Here is a 16,268-nt window from a genome sequence, read left to right as displayed (position 1 = left end):
ATTATTATAATAATGACATAATTTCATTCTCTAATTTATTTCATAGTAACTCTTAATATAGAAATTATAAATGAATTAAAGTTTTATAATATGTATAAAAATAAAAATTTATGTTTATAAGTAGTAATGGTTATGTCGTATTTGTGTCTTACATTTTTAAAATTTGACGTGTTGAGTATCTGTGTTGTATCGTGTCCGAATTCTTTGCCCGTACTCCATAGCGTGTATTGATCATAATTTTAGAAAATTGAGTTGGAAAAGTTGCTTTTGAATTTTTTTTTTCTTTTAAGGAAAAAAGAAGAAGGCAGATTTGAAAATAAACTCTTTTAGCCTATTGGACTGCAAGCTGAGTTACACCAAAAGAGTTTCCTTCTATTAAACTTAATAAATATATATATATATATATATATATATATATATATATAACCTTGTATCAGGAAAGATATGGAGTGGCTATTAAGCATTTGTTGTGAGAAGTTCAACAACTTTGTTTTTTTATGGTTGGAAAGTTCTATGGTTGATGGAATGGGTTCAACAAATAAAGTTACTTTTCATATATGATCTGTCTCTGTCCTCACTGTCATCTCATATCACTGTCCATTTAAGTTCAAAGGCACACTTCACAAGTCCAATTTTGTATGCTTGCCCACAATTACATAATTGACCTCCCTCCTTTACTTATTCTCAACCATTAATTAGATTTTCTTGAGGACTCTTTTGTCAAATAGATCACAATTTAACACTTTTTAATGGGGTCGTTTTCTTTTACTGATTGAGACCCTCGTAATGTACTGATATCATCCAGATCAGGTTCTTTCTTCTTGTACTGGAGAACTTTTTACATGAGATACGCGCCGACTAAATGATTCCGACTAAATATAAATGGACGCCAAAATAAATGTGTCAGTTTTATTGTACAATAATATTTTTTGTATTAACCAAATAAATATAGCAAGAAACCTATTGTATATGCTTTGCTCCAAATGTCTTGGATAATTAAAAAATATTCAGAAAATATGTTTTACTGTTTGTTTCAATAGTAAAAATGCACCAATTTTCTTATTTTTTTTTTTTAGATTATAGGAGCCAGATACGAATTCACTCTCTTTAAAGAGCAAAACAACTACGTCGATCTATTAAGAATTTCAAATTATCTATTTTTTCGTATTTTCAAAGTAAAATTTTACCAATTATGTTTTTTTTTTTTTTTTTTTGCCCTTTTGAACAATTAGGGAATTCTTATGTTGTTTGGGAGAAGAATTAATCCACCCAACGGATTACACTCAATTAGTAATGTTTTGAATAAGGATTTTTTTTTTTTTCGATGCATATGGTCAGGGCCAGAAATTAAATTCAAGGGCATAGTGTAAAAATAATAATAATAATAATCATGACAATAAATATAGATTTTATAAATTAAGACACAAAGAAAAAAATTACTCAAAATAATATGTCTAATATGTCAATCAATGAGTAATTTAAGAAAGATAAATAGTTAACAAAAAATTTAAAAAGGAAAGAAAAATGAAGAATTTTGAAAGGAAAAAAAATTGGAGTTTAATTCAAAAAGGAAAATTTGACTCTTTTTAAAGGAAATTAAACAAATTTAAAGAGTAATAAAGAAGAGGAATACAAAATTTAAGAGATAATTTTAGAAAATAAAACTTTTAGGGGACATTATATGAAAATTTTCATATACACGTTTAAATATATATAAATTTAGTATATATATTATTATAGTAAATAGGGCCAGGGCACGTGCCATTGGCATACATTGGCTCTGTCCTTGCATATGGGATGAAAAGATTGTGTTATGATAGTAATTTTTTTTGAAAAAAATGAGAGTTCACATCTCTTCTTATGCTAGAGTTCTTCGAAGAGCAATACTAAATGACTTAATAAAACCATGCAAGTGTCATATTGTTCGAGTAATTGAGTTGCTCCTCATATCTGGAAACCCATATTTGAACTTTGTACCCTCTTTCTCTCATATGTGATAGTTAATCGGACAAATAATAATAATAATAAAATAAAATAAAATAAAATAATCTAAGGGGAGGGTTAATTTCAACATTCTTATTCTTTTGATAAATATACATTATATATATGTATATATATATTGGACTGTGCTTTTCAGGCCGACATCGACTAAAACGGATAAAGAAGAGTACATTTGAGACAACAATGACCGACATCGACTTGAGCCGATAGAGAGAAGTCGCATGCGAGGCCCACAAACAATCGGCTCGACATCGAAAGGATTTGGCAATACAAGATAATGGACCATTTATCTGATGATCTGACTGATTCTTGGGTCCCAACCCCATTGGTAAAGTAGACCATTAAGACGTTTTGACTTCGGCGCCAAATATTCCTCCATTTAATCAAAACTCAATCGCATTTTCTCGCCTCCCAAACAAACGAGACTCTACTTGCACAACACAACCGCTCCCTCTCTCCCTCCCTCTCTCTAAAAACTGATCTTTCTCTCTCTTGATCTCTACAAAAATGGTGATAGGTGATAATCTCAGAACCTGCGTGGTCTTAGGAGGCCGAGGCTTCGTTGGAAGAACACTCGTTCTTAGACTCTTGAAACTCGGCAATTGGATCGTCCGAATCGCCGATTCCGCTCAGTCTCTCCAACTCGATCCCTCTGAGCACAATTCCATTCTCTCCGAAGCCCTCGCTACTGATCGCGCTTCCTATTTCCATGTCGATGTTCGCAATAAACCTCAAATCATCAAAGGTGTATATATATATATATATATATTTATAGTTATTGTCAATTTGTTCTATTTGTGATCGTTGTTATATGTTGAAGTTTCGACTGAGTTTGGGTTCTGTTTGGTTGGTGAGAAAAATACAAGAAAGGAAGTTAATGAGTTTTTCTTTATGAAGGACGCAAGAAAGTTGAATGGACCTTATTACAAACTGTTGGGGTATATTATAAGTATGAAAACAATTGAATACATATAACTATTGTATTTTCTTGTTTGTTCATTCGTTTTCTGGGCGTTTAGATAGAGGATCAGGGATTTGTAAATTCAGTTTGTTGGTAAATTTATTTATCTTCTTGAAACTATTCTTGAACTTTGAATGTAGAACTATCTCTGTCTCACTTATGGGGGTGAAGTTATGAGTGGTATGGTTAATTAGTCTCAAGTGCTTTCTGTTTGTGAATTTTACCCCTTCAATTTAACATATTTGGGCCACTCACCCTCTTTTGATTGCTGATAGATATTTGTAAAATTAAAGGAATTTAATTTTAAAATATTATTTGTTTCAACTGGCACAATGAACAACCTACCTCAACAATGCCTGATGCTTTTATAGGGTAGTTGAGTGGCTTATTTACTTCGATGAAAACTGATTTTTTATGATTTTGTTTCATTTACTTCTACTTCAAGATATATCAACTTCTGTTTTTTTTTTTTTCCCTACCATTTCCTCTCTTCCAAATGGAGTACTAACTAATTTAAGCAACAACTGCAGTAATATTTTATTATTTTTACCCCATTTTCATGATGATAAAAAAACCACTCCTTCCTTTTTTATTCAGTGTCCATGCATTTGGTGGTGGATCTATTTCTTTAAATGTGATGTGAAAGACAAGACTTTAGGTCATTAAAATCACACAAATGTAAGTAGATGTAATTATAAATGGCGTAGTTGGTTTGATGTTGCTTTCAAAATGTATAACATTGACTATTGTCTTACATTTTAGTCCTTCCTTAACCTTTGTTATGTGCTGTAATAAAAAAATTTGGGCTGAGAAACTAACTGCATGCATAATATTTTTCCTTTGCAGCTATTGAGGGTTCATCTGTTGTATTTTATATGGAGGCTACTAATTCATACACAAATGATTTCTATTTTTGCTACACGATCATTGTTCAAGGTAAATTCCCTTTCAGTTAAGAAAGTTAGCTTTACTAGAAGATTTTATTTGGCGCAGGGACCATTCATGGGAGATTAATATTGCTTCAATTGTGATTCTATTCAGGTGCAAAAAATGTTGTCAATGTTTGCAGAGAGTGCAAAGTTAAACGGCTAATATACAACAGTTCTACTGATGTGGTTTTTGACGGTTCGCATGATATACAGAATGGAGAGGAGTCCTTGCCATATCCTCGGAAAGTGCGTGTCTTATTTAGAGAGCTCCTCTTTCATGTGGTTATGAACATGTTTTGCTCTTTTCCTCACTAAGACTCCTTTATTCTGCTGATTTGTGTACACTAATACAGTTTGATGACATGCTGAGTGACCTCAAGGCCCAAGCAGAGGCACTGATCCTGTTTGCTAACGATATTAATGGCCTTTTAACATGTGCCCTTCGTCCTAGCAATGTCTTTGGACCTGGAGATACACAACTTGTACCATTTTTAGTGAATAAAGCAAAATCTAGTTGGGCAAAGGTTTGTATGCTATTTTTGTACTTCATTTTGATATGTGGCTTCATTTACTTCAACTGCAGTAATTTTGAATGCGCTAATTAGTTATAGGATGTGACAGTTACATGTTAAATTTTCATTGAATATAAGCTTTTATAGATGCCATTTGCTTATTTGTTTGTTTGTTTGTTTTAGATCTTCTTGCCCCTATTTAATATTCAATTCTTGTACGTATAGTCTATCTTGCATATGATGACTATCTTACCCAAAATAAAGGAAACAAAATGAGAAAAGCATTTTTAATTGAGAGTTTAGCTGCTACACAACTGAAATTTGCAATCATCCTTGGAACTGCTGCTGATTGCTGTTTGTTTATTCACATAGATTTTCTCAAATCATATATTGGAGTACATAGGACTTTCTTACTTAAGTCTCTTTGAATAAGTAATATGGTTTCTCATTTCAGTTTATTATAGGAAGTGGGGAAAACATGTCTGAGTTCACCTATGTGGAGAATGTTGCCCATGCCCATATCTGTGCAGAAGAAGCTCTATGCTCTCGAATGGTTTCTGTGTCCGGAAAGGTACTTACCGATACCGAACTCTTTTGGGTATCATTGATTATTTTTAAATATCTGTTATGATCTATTCATAAAAAGGATATTCTATCCTATTCATATTGTAGGCTTTTTTCATCACAAATCTTGAGCCAGTGAAGTTCTGGGATTTTGTCTCTCTCATTCTGGAAGGCTTGGGGTATCAGAGGTAAAGAAGACATCTAAAATTTTAATGTGAGAATTTTCGGTTTCAAACTGTTAGTTCATTTTATGGAAATTCATTCACGGATAGTTCGCATTCTTGATGATGTGATTGTGAAATATTTTACCAGCTGGCCCGCTTAATTTTCACTCTATGTTGACTGGAGTTAGTAAACCCTTTACAATGAAAGTTGAACCCCAGATTCCCCAATGCACTAAAAGTTGCTAAGGGATCCAATATTAGTGCCTTAACTTATTTCCATGAGAAGTTACATGATAACTGAGAACTTAGCACGCTGAGTTAATGCCATTGCCAATTATGTTAGTGATTGGCACTGCATCGCTAACTATTTTGGTGATTAACGGAAAATGTCATGGTGGCAAACTTTATTATTATTTTACCTTTATCTTACTCTTTTAGAAGGAGAGGAGCAAATACCAATGGGACCTTCCTTATTACTTTTTCATGATGAAGTAAGGGCAAACCTGTGTAGATATCTTTTTTAATGCTTGTACTGGATTATGTCATACTGCTCCCTGAAATTGTTTTTCCACTCTTGATTGCAGACCCATGATCAAACTTCCTGCATGGATAGTCTGGTATATTGTTTTGATTGCCAAATGGATGTATGCTAAGATGGAGTACAGATTACATGACAATTCTATGTCAGTTCATGGAATTTTTCAATTAGCTATATGCACTAGAACTTTTAACTGCGCTGCTGCTAAAAAACATATGGGATACTCACCAGTTGTCTCCTTGGAAGTAAGTTTCTTAGCTTTCCTATTTTTGTCCGTGTCTTTGTCATTTATAAGCTTTCATCTTCCATTGTTTTTTCCTACAACATTTTTCTTCCCATAAGAATGCTCTTCCTTTAGCATATAGATATAGTTTGAGAAGTCTACGGGGAATTTTTTCTACCTGAAAAATTGAACTGAATTCTTTTCCAATGATTTTTGGAAAAATAGAAATAGCTTGTATTATCTAATTTCTTGTAAGTTGCTACTAATTATTTCTAGCTTTGTATTTTCTCTTGATATCGGTAAAAGATCACTTTTCTGGATTTTGTTTTGTTAAACTCTTTCCATACTATTTGATGTCCAACCAAGCAGCTCCTCTTATACAATGTAGTAAAAATAAGCAAGGACACTTTGAAGAAGAAGCTGTGTCCATTTTGGATACTTCTCTGCACCAACACTTCTCAAGCATTCCCATACATGTGTATGAAGCATTTTAAATTTGTCCACATTTTAAGAGATAGATTATTAATTTCAAAAACATTTTAAATGAGGGAAGACCTTGAAGCAACGGTAAGGTTGCTCCATTGTGACATAGAGGCCACGGGTTCAAAATGGAAAACAGTATCTCCACATGCGGAGGTAAGGCTGCATACATTTGACCTTTCCTAGACCCGCAATGGCGGGAGCCTCATGCACTGAACTAGCCCTTATTGTTGACACTTCTTAAACACGTGTGAAAATGTGATCACTGAACTTAGAACATAGGTGCCTCTGGTAACTGCTTTTGTTTTCCGTTTTATGATGCCAAAATGAAAAAAAAAAAAATGAAGGAGAAACAGGAGCATAAAACACATTCGGTAACTGCACTTCTGCTTTATATAAGTTAAAAGCACCGTTGTGGAATTTGGGCAGCATCCAAACGATGCTGCCAAAATTCTGTGCTGCTGTTATTGGGGCCAATTTAAAAAAACGGGATCTCTGTTGTTTAAGACAGACCCAAATAGCAAACAAATATATCTCTCTCTCACTCATCTATCTCAACGAAATGGGATCTCTCAGTACTCTCACAGGTGTGTATTCATCTCTTTCACTCCTCTCTCACTCTCAGTCATCCCTCTCAACCTTAGATCTTGTTTCATCTCTCTCAACCTTAGATCTTGTTTCATCTCTCTCAACCTTAGATCTTTTGCGAAGCCTTGTTACACCATCAGTCTGTTCACTGCGACGCTGACGGATCTCTACATCTTGCTACCAATAGTCTCAAGAAATCACTACTGACAATCTCAACCTTTAGTTTTCGAGCATCTTTCCATTTCTGGGTTGATTTTTCTTTTGTCTGTTATATAAATTTATATATTTTCAATTTCTTTGCTTCGCTAACCAATGAGATTGTGACCGTGTGATTTAAACTAAGTTTTTGGAATTTTTTCTTCTGCCATACTTATCTGTTAAATCAATTCCAGTGAATATTATTTAAATGGTGCTATTGTTATGCTTTGTTTGAAGTTTGACACTTGTACATGCAGGAGATATTGGTTTCTATTATAGATTTTGAATGGGTTTTGGTTGGGGTGGCAATGCTTGGTAAGACACGGAATTAGTGGGTCTAGATTTGGCTTGATCGTGTTCGGGTTGTAATTATGATTGTTGACCCAAATTGACATGTTATTTAAACATGCTGTGTTCGTGTTTCACCTGCCAACCCGTTTGAGCCTCGCTCTTAACTTTTATCACGATTTAGTCTAAAATTCATCCATGCAATATAACTTTTAACTCTTATTTTGTTTGTTAATCATAATATTTTATAAAGAAATGAAACAATATATATAACATAAAAAATTATTATTTAAATTTATCTATGGACACATATATATTGATTTTAATACATATGTGCATTTATAAAAATATATATTGCCTTGTCATTGCGTATTCATATCCTATTTTTTAAGAATTTGTTGTATCGTTTAGTATTTTGTCCTTTTGCCGTGTTTGAATCCATGCTTCTTAGCTTGGCAACATCTCTTTAGCCATATAGCTCCTACGGTGCAGTCGCTATGGCCAGTTTTCCTCTGCACTCCCATATACGTAGAAATTGGGGTCCTACTTTATTGAACAAGTATTAGAAGAAAAGAAAGGACAGTGGTACGCAGGGATCTCCGTCATTGCTATTCCTTCTCTGTATTGAGGTTGCTTCAGTCTACACCCTGACCTAACATCATGGGATCTCCATTATTTTACAAGCGATAACCTCCATCTCCATAAACATACCTATATACATGCAGGTCCTACACTTAACAAGAATAGCAACTGTAATAGCCTCCTTCAAAATAGCATTCAGCAAAGCCGTAAGTCTTAAAATTGAATCCATCCTATCATTCATTATTATAAAAGTGATGTAGCCCTTCGGGCTCTTTGTGCCATGGATGTAGGCCCTAGTGGCTGAATCATGTAATATTTGTGTTTTCTACTCGTTTCATTTCTCTCTTCACTTCTATTTTATTATTTACAAAATGGTATCAGAGCCTAATTTCTCTTCCTAGGTTTGGACCACTATTTTGGGGTATTCCCTTGAAATGATGTTAAGGGTTTCTCAGTGCTAGTTGTGACTTGTTTGGGTTGCCGGCGTATTCGGTAGCATTGTTCTTTGCTTTTGCCATGTCTCCAGCAGTTTTTGTTGACTTGTTTGGGCTGCTGGTGTGTTTGGTAGATCGTCTTCATCTTTGCAGTGTCTCCGACAGTTTTATTGACTTGTTTGGACTGCCAGTATGTTTGGTAGCATTGTTCTTTGCCTTTGCCATGTCTCTGGCAGTTTTTGTTGACTTGTTTGGGCTGCCGATGTGTTCGGTAGCATTGTTCTTCGCCATCTCTCTTCTCTCTTCATCATTCGCACTTGTCATTTGTTGACCATTCATGCTCCGACTTGAGGGAGATTATTGAAGATTTGATGGAGGAATCAGTGGAGGAAAATCCTTCCACGTTGTTTCCTATTGAAGATTTACTGTTACTAGAGGAATCAGTGGAGAAAAATCTTCCTTGTTTCCTATTTTCTCTCTTTCCATTCTTATCATTTTTTCTCTTATATAGAGGAGCTTTTACTATTGTATTGTGTATGAAAAAGAGAGTATTATAAGAGTGATGTAGACATTTGGGCTCTTTGTGCTGTAGATGTAGGCTAGTAGCTAAACCACGTAATATTTGTGTTCTACTCACTTCATTTCTCTCTTCACATATATTTTATTCTTACGACATTCATTTAATCTAAACTCTAAGGTATTCATGGTGCCTTTATAGTCTCGAGATCAGAACAACTATGTGAAACAATAGGATCCTCTAAGCCTTGGAGACCAAGCTGATGGAAACTTAAAATAATGCTGTAGAAGATTAGATTTGTGCTGGGCTTTAGGTATAGAAAATTTCTGGAGTTAGGTTCTGAAAAGGTGGATATAAAATTTGTTGATGAAAAGTGGTTAATATTGGTTTTGATTGCGTAGTGATAGGTGACTGCCACTGGAAATTCATGGAAAGTATGTTGGAAGCCCTAGACAGCAAGTATTTGATACTCCAGTATAAACTATAAAGTAAAGGCCAACATGTAAGAGAATGGGTCGAGATTTATTCAGACATTTGGTACATGTAGGTATCAGGGCTAAAAGGGGCTATAAAGAGTAACTGAACTATAGCAACTAAGAACAGAAACAGTGAAGAAAGGATAATTTAGGAATCTTTCCTAGAATCTCTATGCTCACAATAGTTAAGTTACAGATACAAACACAATCCTATATTTGTATGATTCTATTCTATTGAAGGGAAATAATACAAGCTGTAGCCTGCTATGGTTTTCCTACTGAGTTCTAGACATACTAAGGTCTCTTGAAGATCCAAAGTTTATCTCAATGAAACAATAAAACAAGTGTGTACAGTATTGATGATTAACTTGACAGATCTGGAAAATGCAATCTTTAACTATATTCTGCTTTTTTTCTGCATTTGTTGCTGATTTACAGGAAGGGGTGAAGTTAACTACTGAGTCATTCTCACATTTAGCTGAAGACCCATATAGTAAGAGATGCATTGATTCTGATGAAGAATCAAAAGTGGAAAAGCTGCTAGGCAGTGGGAAAGGTTGGAAACTTATTTCATTATATGATGCCTTATTTTATTTTATTTTATAAGTTATATGATGCCTTATTTTGAGCTCTGCAGTGATAGCAATTTTACATTTTGTGACTGAAGTTTGTAGTTTGAACACTTCAAATGTGAAGAAATGTACTTGGGTGGAAGCTTTAATTACTTGGGCTGTTTGGTAGATTAATCGTAAACCCTGTCAAACCATGTTGGCTATACATATGAATCCGTTGGTTTTTGTCCTGGGCTTAGTTTTTTCCTTTGAATTAAATGTCCTTGATATGGGCTTACTGACAATAGACACGAGAAAGCACAATGACATGACCAGCACTGTCTTAGCTATTCATATCCCTGGGCTGTGGTTTGGTTTAGTCCAAATTCGATTGAATTTGTTAAAATCATCTGCTCACTGATGCATTAAATCCTATCACAATATATTAGCAAATAAAGGTTGTTTTTAATTTCATTTATCTGTCTCCTGAAACTAGGGTGAATATTTGTTTCTTGCAATTTTTGTTCCTGATAGCCACATGATCAATTTACCACAGTTAAAGACTTTAGTAAACATTACATCCATCAACTCCCACATTCAGATCAAGTAAATTACGCCAACAGATGATTATTGACAGCCACTTCTTTACAGTTTCTTGAACAATTCAACACAATCAGAATTTGTCTAGGTGATGGCATGATACTTTCTAAGAACATGCATTCAGATAGTCTTTTGCATTATAAAATGATAATACGTTATTTACTGGTAAAAAATGTTTATACATTCTTTTTTACTATAATATTGACCTTCAGTTATGTTAGTGCAGTTGCAGAAATTTTACTCTGGAGAGATGAGAAGAAAACATTTACATATTTTCTTGTCCTGGTTCTGCTGTTTTATTGGTTTTTCCTCTGCGGAAGAACTTTTGTCTCGTCTGCAGCTAAGCTTCTGCTGCTTTTTGCAATTTTCCTTTACGGATATGGTATTCTTCCTTCGAATGTGTAAGTATTGACAAATAACAAATATCTTTGTTGGGTAACTTTGTTTAGTCTTGAGAACACATATTTCTATGCCTGTTGGGTTTCGTGACATCATTTGACATCACTGCATCTTGTAGCAGATAATTCTTTTTTCCCAGCTTTCAGTATGCTTGCTTGATTTCTCTTGGACTTGGACAAATTCTTTTGCTTAATGCCCGTCTTATTTTTTGTGTATTTGTTTTTCTTTTTTATTGGGTGATGGAAAACCTACTACTTATTAAGGTTGCTCATAATTATTTGAATGTTGTAGGTTATGAACTCTTTATTCCTTGTTTTATTACTTTTTATGTGAGCTTCATAATATACTTAGCAGTTAGAATTTGACCTGTTGAATGACCCATATTATGGAGTTGATTGTCTATAACCTAAGCAAGCCTTGATATAGCATTGACACTTGTGCGTAAATGATTCTATCACTGCGCTTTTTCAAGCTTAATTTGGTTGACCTCTTAAGTTCTGCATGCTTGTTTAGTATTACCTGTTCGGTCCAAAAACTGTTTCAGGTTTATTGACTATGATACCTTTGCAACAGGTTTGGCTTCACAATTCCGAGGATATCCTTATCCTGTTTTCAGATCTCAGAAGTAGATATGAGAAATTCAATTACAAGCATAGCATATATGTGGAACAGTGTGATTCATGTAACAAGGTCATTGGCTCAAGGAGAGGATTGGAATATTTTTTTAAAGGTTTGCAGCTACTGAAATAGTGAAATTTTTGCTTGGTTCTGGATAAAATTGTTTGATTTGTGTTGCAATTAAAATTTGTATGCTTACTATTTTATTTATTTTATTTCATTTGAAAGTAAATCACAAGATCGAGTTCCCTCCATCCGAACGTAAACAGATGTCATACCACTTTGCTATGAGTTATTGCATCATTGACATTCTTTTAATTTGCAAATATAAGTTCAGGGTGTCCGCTCACCGTATACAAGTAGACACCTGTTCAAAATGATCTTCGTTTAACAATTGAATTCTGATATTGCAACTGTTTGATTACAGAGCTTTTGAACAAGGATTTCTCATGAGTAGGCGACATTTTTGATGCTATGCTTAAACCTCATTTCTTGTCTTCCACCTCTTTGTGGTACTTGATGAAATTATCTAAACCATCTTGATGTCCATAAATGCAGAAATTTTGCTTGCATTTTTGCTTAAAAAGTTTGGCGTGGTGCAGTTATTATTGTTTGGTTAGCAAGTGAAAAAATGTCAGTTTGCTTTGTGTAAATTAATGTTTAAAATTAGGTCTGTCTCTAGTCTATCCGTCCAATCACCCATATAGGCAGAATCAACACCGGGTAATGACATATTTTTACTAGAAAAATCTGAAGTGGTGTTAATTATTCTTTGCATTTTAAGGTAGGGGCACAATATTGCAATCTTTTTGCCAACTATTTAGACAGAATTTGAAATATATTTTCTGATAGGGGTGAACCATTTGCTTGGCTGATGGATAATTGATTCCTCAGCTGACGATACTGCTTTTGCAGCTGAAATAGAAGCGTGTCTGAGATGTTTGAGATCTTGTAGAAATGTTCTGCATTTCTGATGGATATTCTATTGTTAGATTTCCCAACCCCTCTAGATAGTGGACGACTCTCATTTAATGAGGATCAATCACTAACCCAGCTCCTATAGGAAATGGAGGACCCTCATTAAATGAAGGTCAATCACAATAAATGCAGGCCTCTTGTCAATCTGACATGCCGCCCTTGAGCCACGAGACTGTCAGACCTAATGCCCTGAACCCCTCCCAATCAGTCTCCTTCGCTCTTCCTTTTAGCTATAGTTGTGACAATTGCCCAGAGGTCCTTGCCCTTTGCCAAAGTAGCATAGAAGGAGCAGTTGATGTTCCTTTAAAGGGATTCACCAATCCCAGAGAGCTGATATAAGACCCCCAGAGAGAGAAAGCTGAGAGAAAAAGAACAGTAAGTCCAGCCTGAAACCTCATAACCTCGTAACCTCGACAAGTGATCATTTATAGTTCCTTGGCCTGTGGTGACAGCTCAGGTGTCCACCAGGTCCTACACTCACTGTGGGCCCACTGCACAAACATGACTCCTCGTTACGCTGAACCCCATACAAACACAGTGATTACAAGCAACAGCCTCGGGGAATATGATAATATTAATAGTGTCATGAACCATCATCCTTCTGGTACATTTCTAGGGACCAGGACATGCACTATGGATTGTTGCATGTCTAGTCAAGATTTCAAGACAGTATTGGTTTAACCTACTTTAAATTCAGCTAACTCGTATTAGCAGTTTCTTTTTAACTTAAAGTTTAATTGGAGGTATTGTCTGAAATCTGAATCGTTGACCCTTCTGTTGACATGTGTTTCAAATGCATTGATGTCTATGTTTATTTATATTTAGTTTCATAAATTCTTTAAATAACATAGTTGTTTAATCACAATTACCATATATATATATATATATCTGAGCTAGTATTAGAGCGAATTATTTGCTTGGACTCTCTGTCTGTGCTACTCCTGGTGTTAGCACAAAGTCACAGATATCAAAGGAAAGAAAGTTCTACTTGAATGCGGAATCAAAGATTTGCATTTCTAATAGTTTCTCAACCAATGCAGGTAGCGCTTTCTCTCTATTTCCTCAATTTGATGCTGTCGCAATACTTGACAGTTGCAATTGGTGCAGGTATGAAATACTGGTTTCCATTCAAGATATGTATTACATTATTCTTATTGTTGTTATTATAACTATTATTTGACTTTATTTGAAATAAATGCAGCGTTGGTCCTTGCATTCACTTCATTTTTTGTTTACGAGCAATATGAGGTGGAAATTGATGCAATTACGAAGGTCCTGTTCAACAGCACAAGGGAAATCATGGGATTATTGATGAGGAATCTTCCCACAAACATGACTTCATTTCTCCATAGCTATGGAACCTTGCATGAAAGGCAAAGGCCTGCTATGGCAAAGCATTTTGGATAAAAGGCCAAGTGAGTCAACACACCGCTTTTTTCTGTTCAATTTTCCACTGTAGATATTCAATTTGCTAACTGAACCAGTCGCTGTACAAGCTATGTAGTTGAGGCAATCTAGTAATAGTACAAGTTTCTTGCTTTTCTACTATCCTCCAATGCTGTATGATATCTTTTAATGTCATGGAACTGAAGTTAAATTCCCATTATTCACCAAATTGTTCTTTTCTCAGAAATGTATTATATCTTAGTGAGGAGGTTATGCTACCTATTGGATTAGGACTGATCGATCCAGAAAACTAGAGATGGTTGGGGGTTCAATGGCCAATTTTGTCCACGGGGAAAATTGAAAGCATGTGTGAATCTTTTTTGCAGAATGAGCCGGTCATTTCATTATTTGTTCTAATGTATTATATGGCTTCCATCAAGAAATAGACATCTGAAGTACGACATCAGGCATACAGGGACTACTTTTATGTTTCTGTTACGAGTATATAACATTGTATAGTTTTGCGTTCGTTTCGAAGTTCTGAATTTTGTTGAGGGATGAAAAGAATTTCCCATCTTTGAATTGGTTTATTCTGCAGCTGCAAAGGTACCATGAAACTAAAACGAGATGGTTTGATCTCTTGTCAATGAATCAAATTTTCTGCCATATCTCTTGTTTAATTGGTACCCACTTGGCGAAGCTTCGGTTTGCAGAAAAGTGATTATCGATGAAAGATTTGTTGAAAATGTGTTATTGATGAGTTGTGAAACGGTTTGGTTGTAAAAAGTGCTGTTTAACTTGCCGCTTGGTTATTAGCTGCAAAAGTTCTGTTTGATGCTGATACTAATATACTACGATTTCCTAAGTGATTGAACATATATTTTATTTGCCAAAAAAAAAAAAAAAAACATATATTTATATTAACGAGCCTTTTACACATTGAATGCTTTTATCAGAATAGAAAAACGAATCATGAAAAGTTGATCATTGACATCAAAGGGTGCTAAATGATCTAATGTAAAGAATAAGCCAGTTTGAGTTTGTAGCACTGTAAGGGTCACAGAAAAAGGATTCTGGCGCTGGTTCGGCCTGAATACTCGACAAATGGGAATGGGTCCCACTACTAATGTAAGTGTCTCTCACAATGGTCCCCAAAATTCTTACCATTTACTTTGAGTGTAGAGGAGATATTACTATGAAGACCTTGCTAGAGTTAATAGATTACAAAATACAAAATTTGTATTGATATGGACGTGTGAAATTGTTGCGAGGATTTATTAATATAATCAAAATAAAACTTGTATTGATTAATGGAAGATCAGTTGTATTTATTTGATAATTAATATAATACATAAATCATAATTAATTTATTAAAATATTACTAATATAATGACGCATCTTCTCTTATTGGAGACCTTAAAGGACCACCTAAATTAATTATAATGGATGACAAAGAAATACGTAACTAATATAATGAGATGTGAGGCTCTTGTCTTATTGGAGGTCCGATCGCCTTAATGGCTTTATAGTTGAATATATTGAGAGAGTAGATATTGTGCCATATATACCAAGTAATTTAGCATACCGACCAATGACCATGCATCATTTCAAAAAAATGTTTGTCCACTTACTTGTAAAATTATTCATAATGAAATAATATGTTATATTTAATTTAACTGGTATACTTATGATTTGGTATGCGGTATGTTTAGTGCACCAATAGACGTGGGGTTGTAGGGCCTTAAACAGATTGCCCTTGAACAGATTGCCTTAATTGCTTTATGAATGATTAGATTGCTCCTTAATTGCACGTGACACGACATGTTTCAAAAATATATATTTATGTGACCTATTTTTCTCATATATTTATGTGACCTATTTTTCTCATTGGATGGCAATGTTATATTTGGGACCTGAGGTATCCAACTCCTATTCTTAGTGATGGCAACGGGGCTGGTTTTGGACGGGTGTACTCTCTCTCGTCCAAAATTGACTAAACGGAAACCTTTTCACCCCATTTTCAGCCCGTTTAAAATTTTCACCCCTCGTTTAGCCCCAAAATTATTCTTCCTTTTTAATTTTTTTGCCTCTCAAATACATTCATATAACTATTAAAAATTCATTAAAAAGGCCCAACAATATTCTAACATAAAATTTAACATTACAAATACTGAATTATAATATGAGACCTATGGTTTCTAATGTTATGTATATATACTAATAAAATAAGGATAATTTAGTAATTTACCTACTTAAACGAGCAAGGCGACATTTCCTGTAC

At 34.4% G+C, this 16,268-nt stretch overlaps 1 protein-coding gene across 2 annotated transcripts; it reads left to right on the top strand.

Moving 5' to 3' along the window:
• The first annotated feature begins 2,384 nt into the window (after positions 1-2,384).
• LOC132301444 (3beta-hydroxysteroid-dehydrogenase/decarboxylase) lies at positions 2,385-14,651 on the top strand. Of its 2 annotated transcripts, XM_059798702.1 has the most exons (13): positions 2,385-2,746; positions 3,809-3,898; positions 4,004-4,137; positions 4,245-4,415; positions 4,858-4,974; positions 5,076-5,155; positions 5,716-5,914; positions 9,894-10,011; positions 10,833-11,007; positions 11,579-11,735; positions 13,642-13,708; positions 13,803-14,016; positions 14,232-14,651. In XM_059798702.1, the coding sequence occupies exons 1-12, from the start codon at positions 2,509-2,511 to the stop codon at positions 14,006-14,008; spliced, it is 1,752 nt and encodes a 583-aa protein (XP_059654685.1). In that variant the 5' UTR covers positions 2,385-2,508; the 3' UTR covers positions 14,009-14,016; positions 14,232-14,651. The 2 variants fall into 2 exon arrangements, with proteins under 2 accessions (XP_059654685.1, XP_059654680.1); XM_059798697.1 differs by lacking the exon at positions 14,232-14,651 and having other exon boundaries at positions 13,803-14,182.
• Positions 14,652-16,268: the final 1,617 nt, after the last annotated feature.

This window comes from Cornus florida, unplaced genomic scaffold (genome assembly GCF_030987335.1).
Source record: "Cornus florida cultivar Cherokee Brave unplaced genomic scaffold, ASM3098733v1 CherokeeBrave_3.0.0_Hap2_Chr01, whole genome shotgun sequence".
In the NCBI taxonomy this organism is placed as follows: domain Eukaryota; kingdom Viridiplantae; phylum Streptophyta; class Magnoliopsida; order Cornales; family Cornaceae; genus Cornus; species Cornus florida.
The sequence above is the reverse complement of the archived record's forward strand: the minus strand, read 5'-3'. Positions and strand labels throughout refer to the sequence as shown.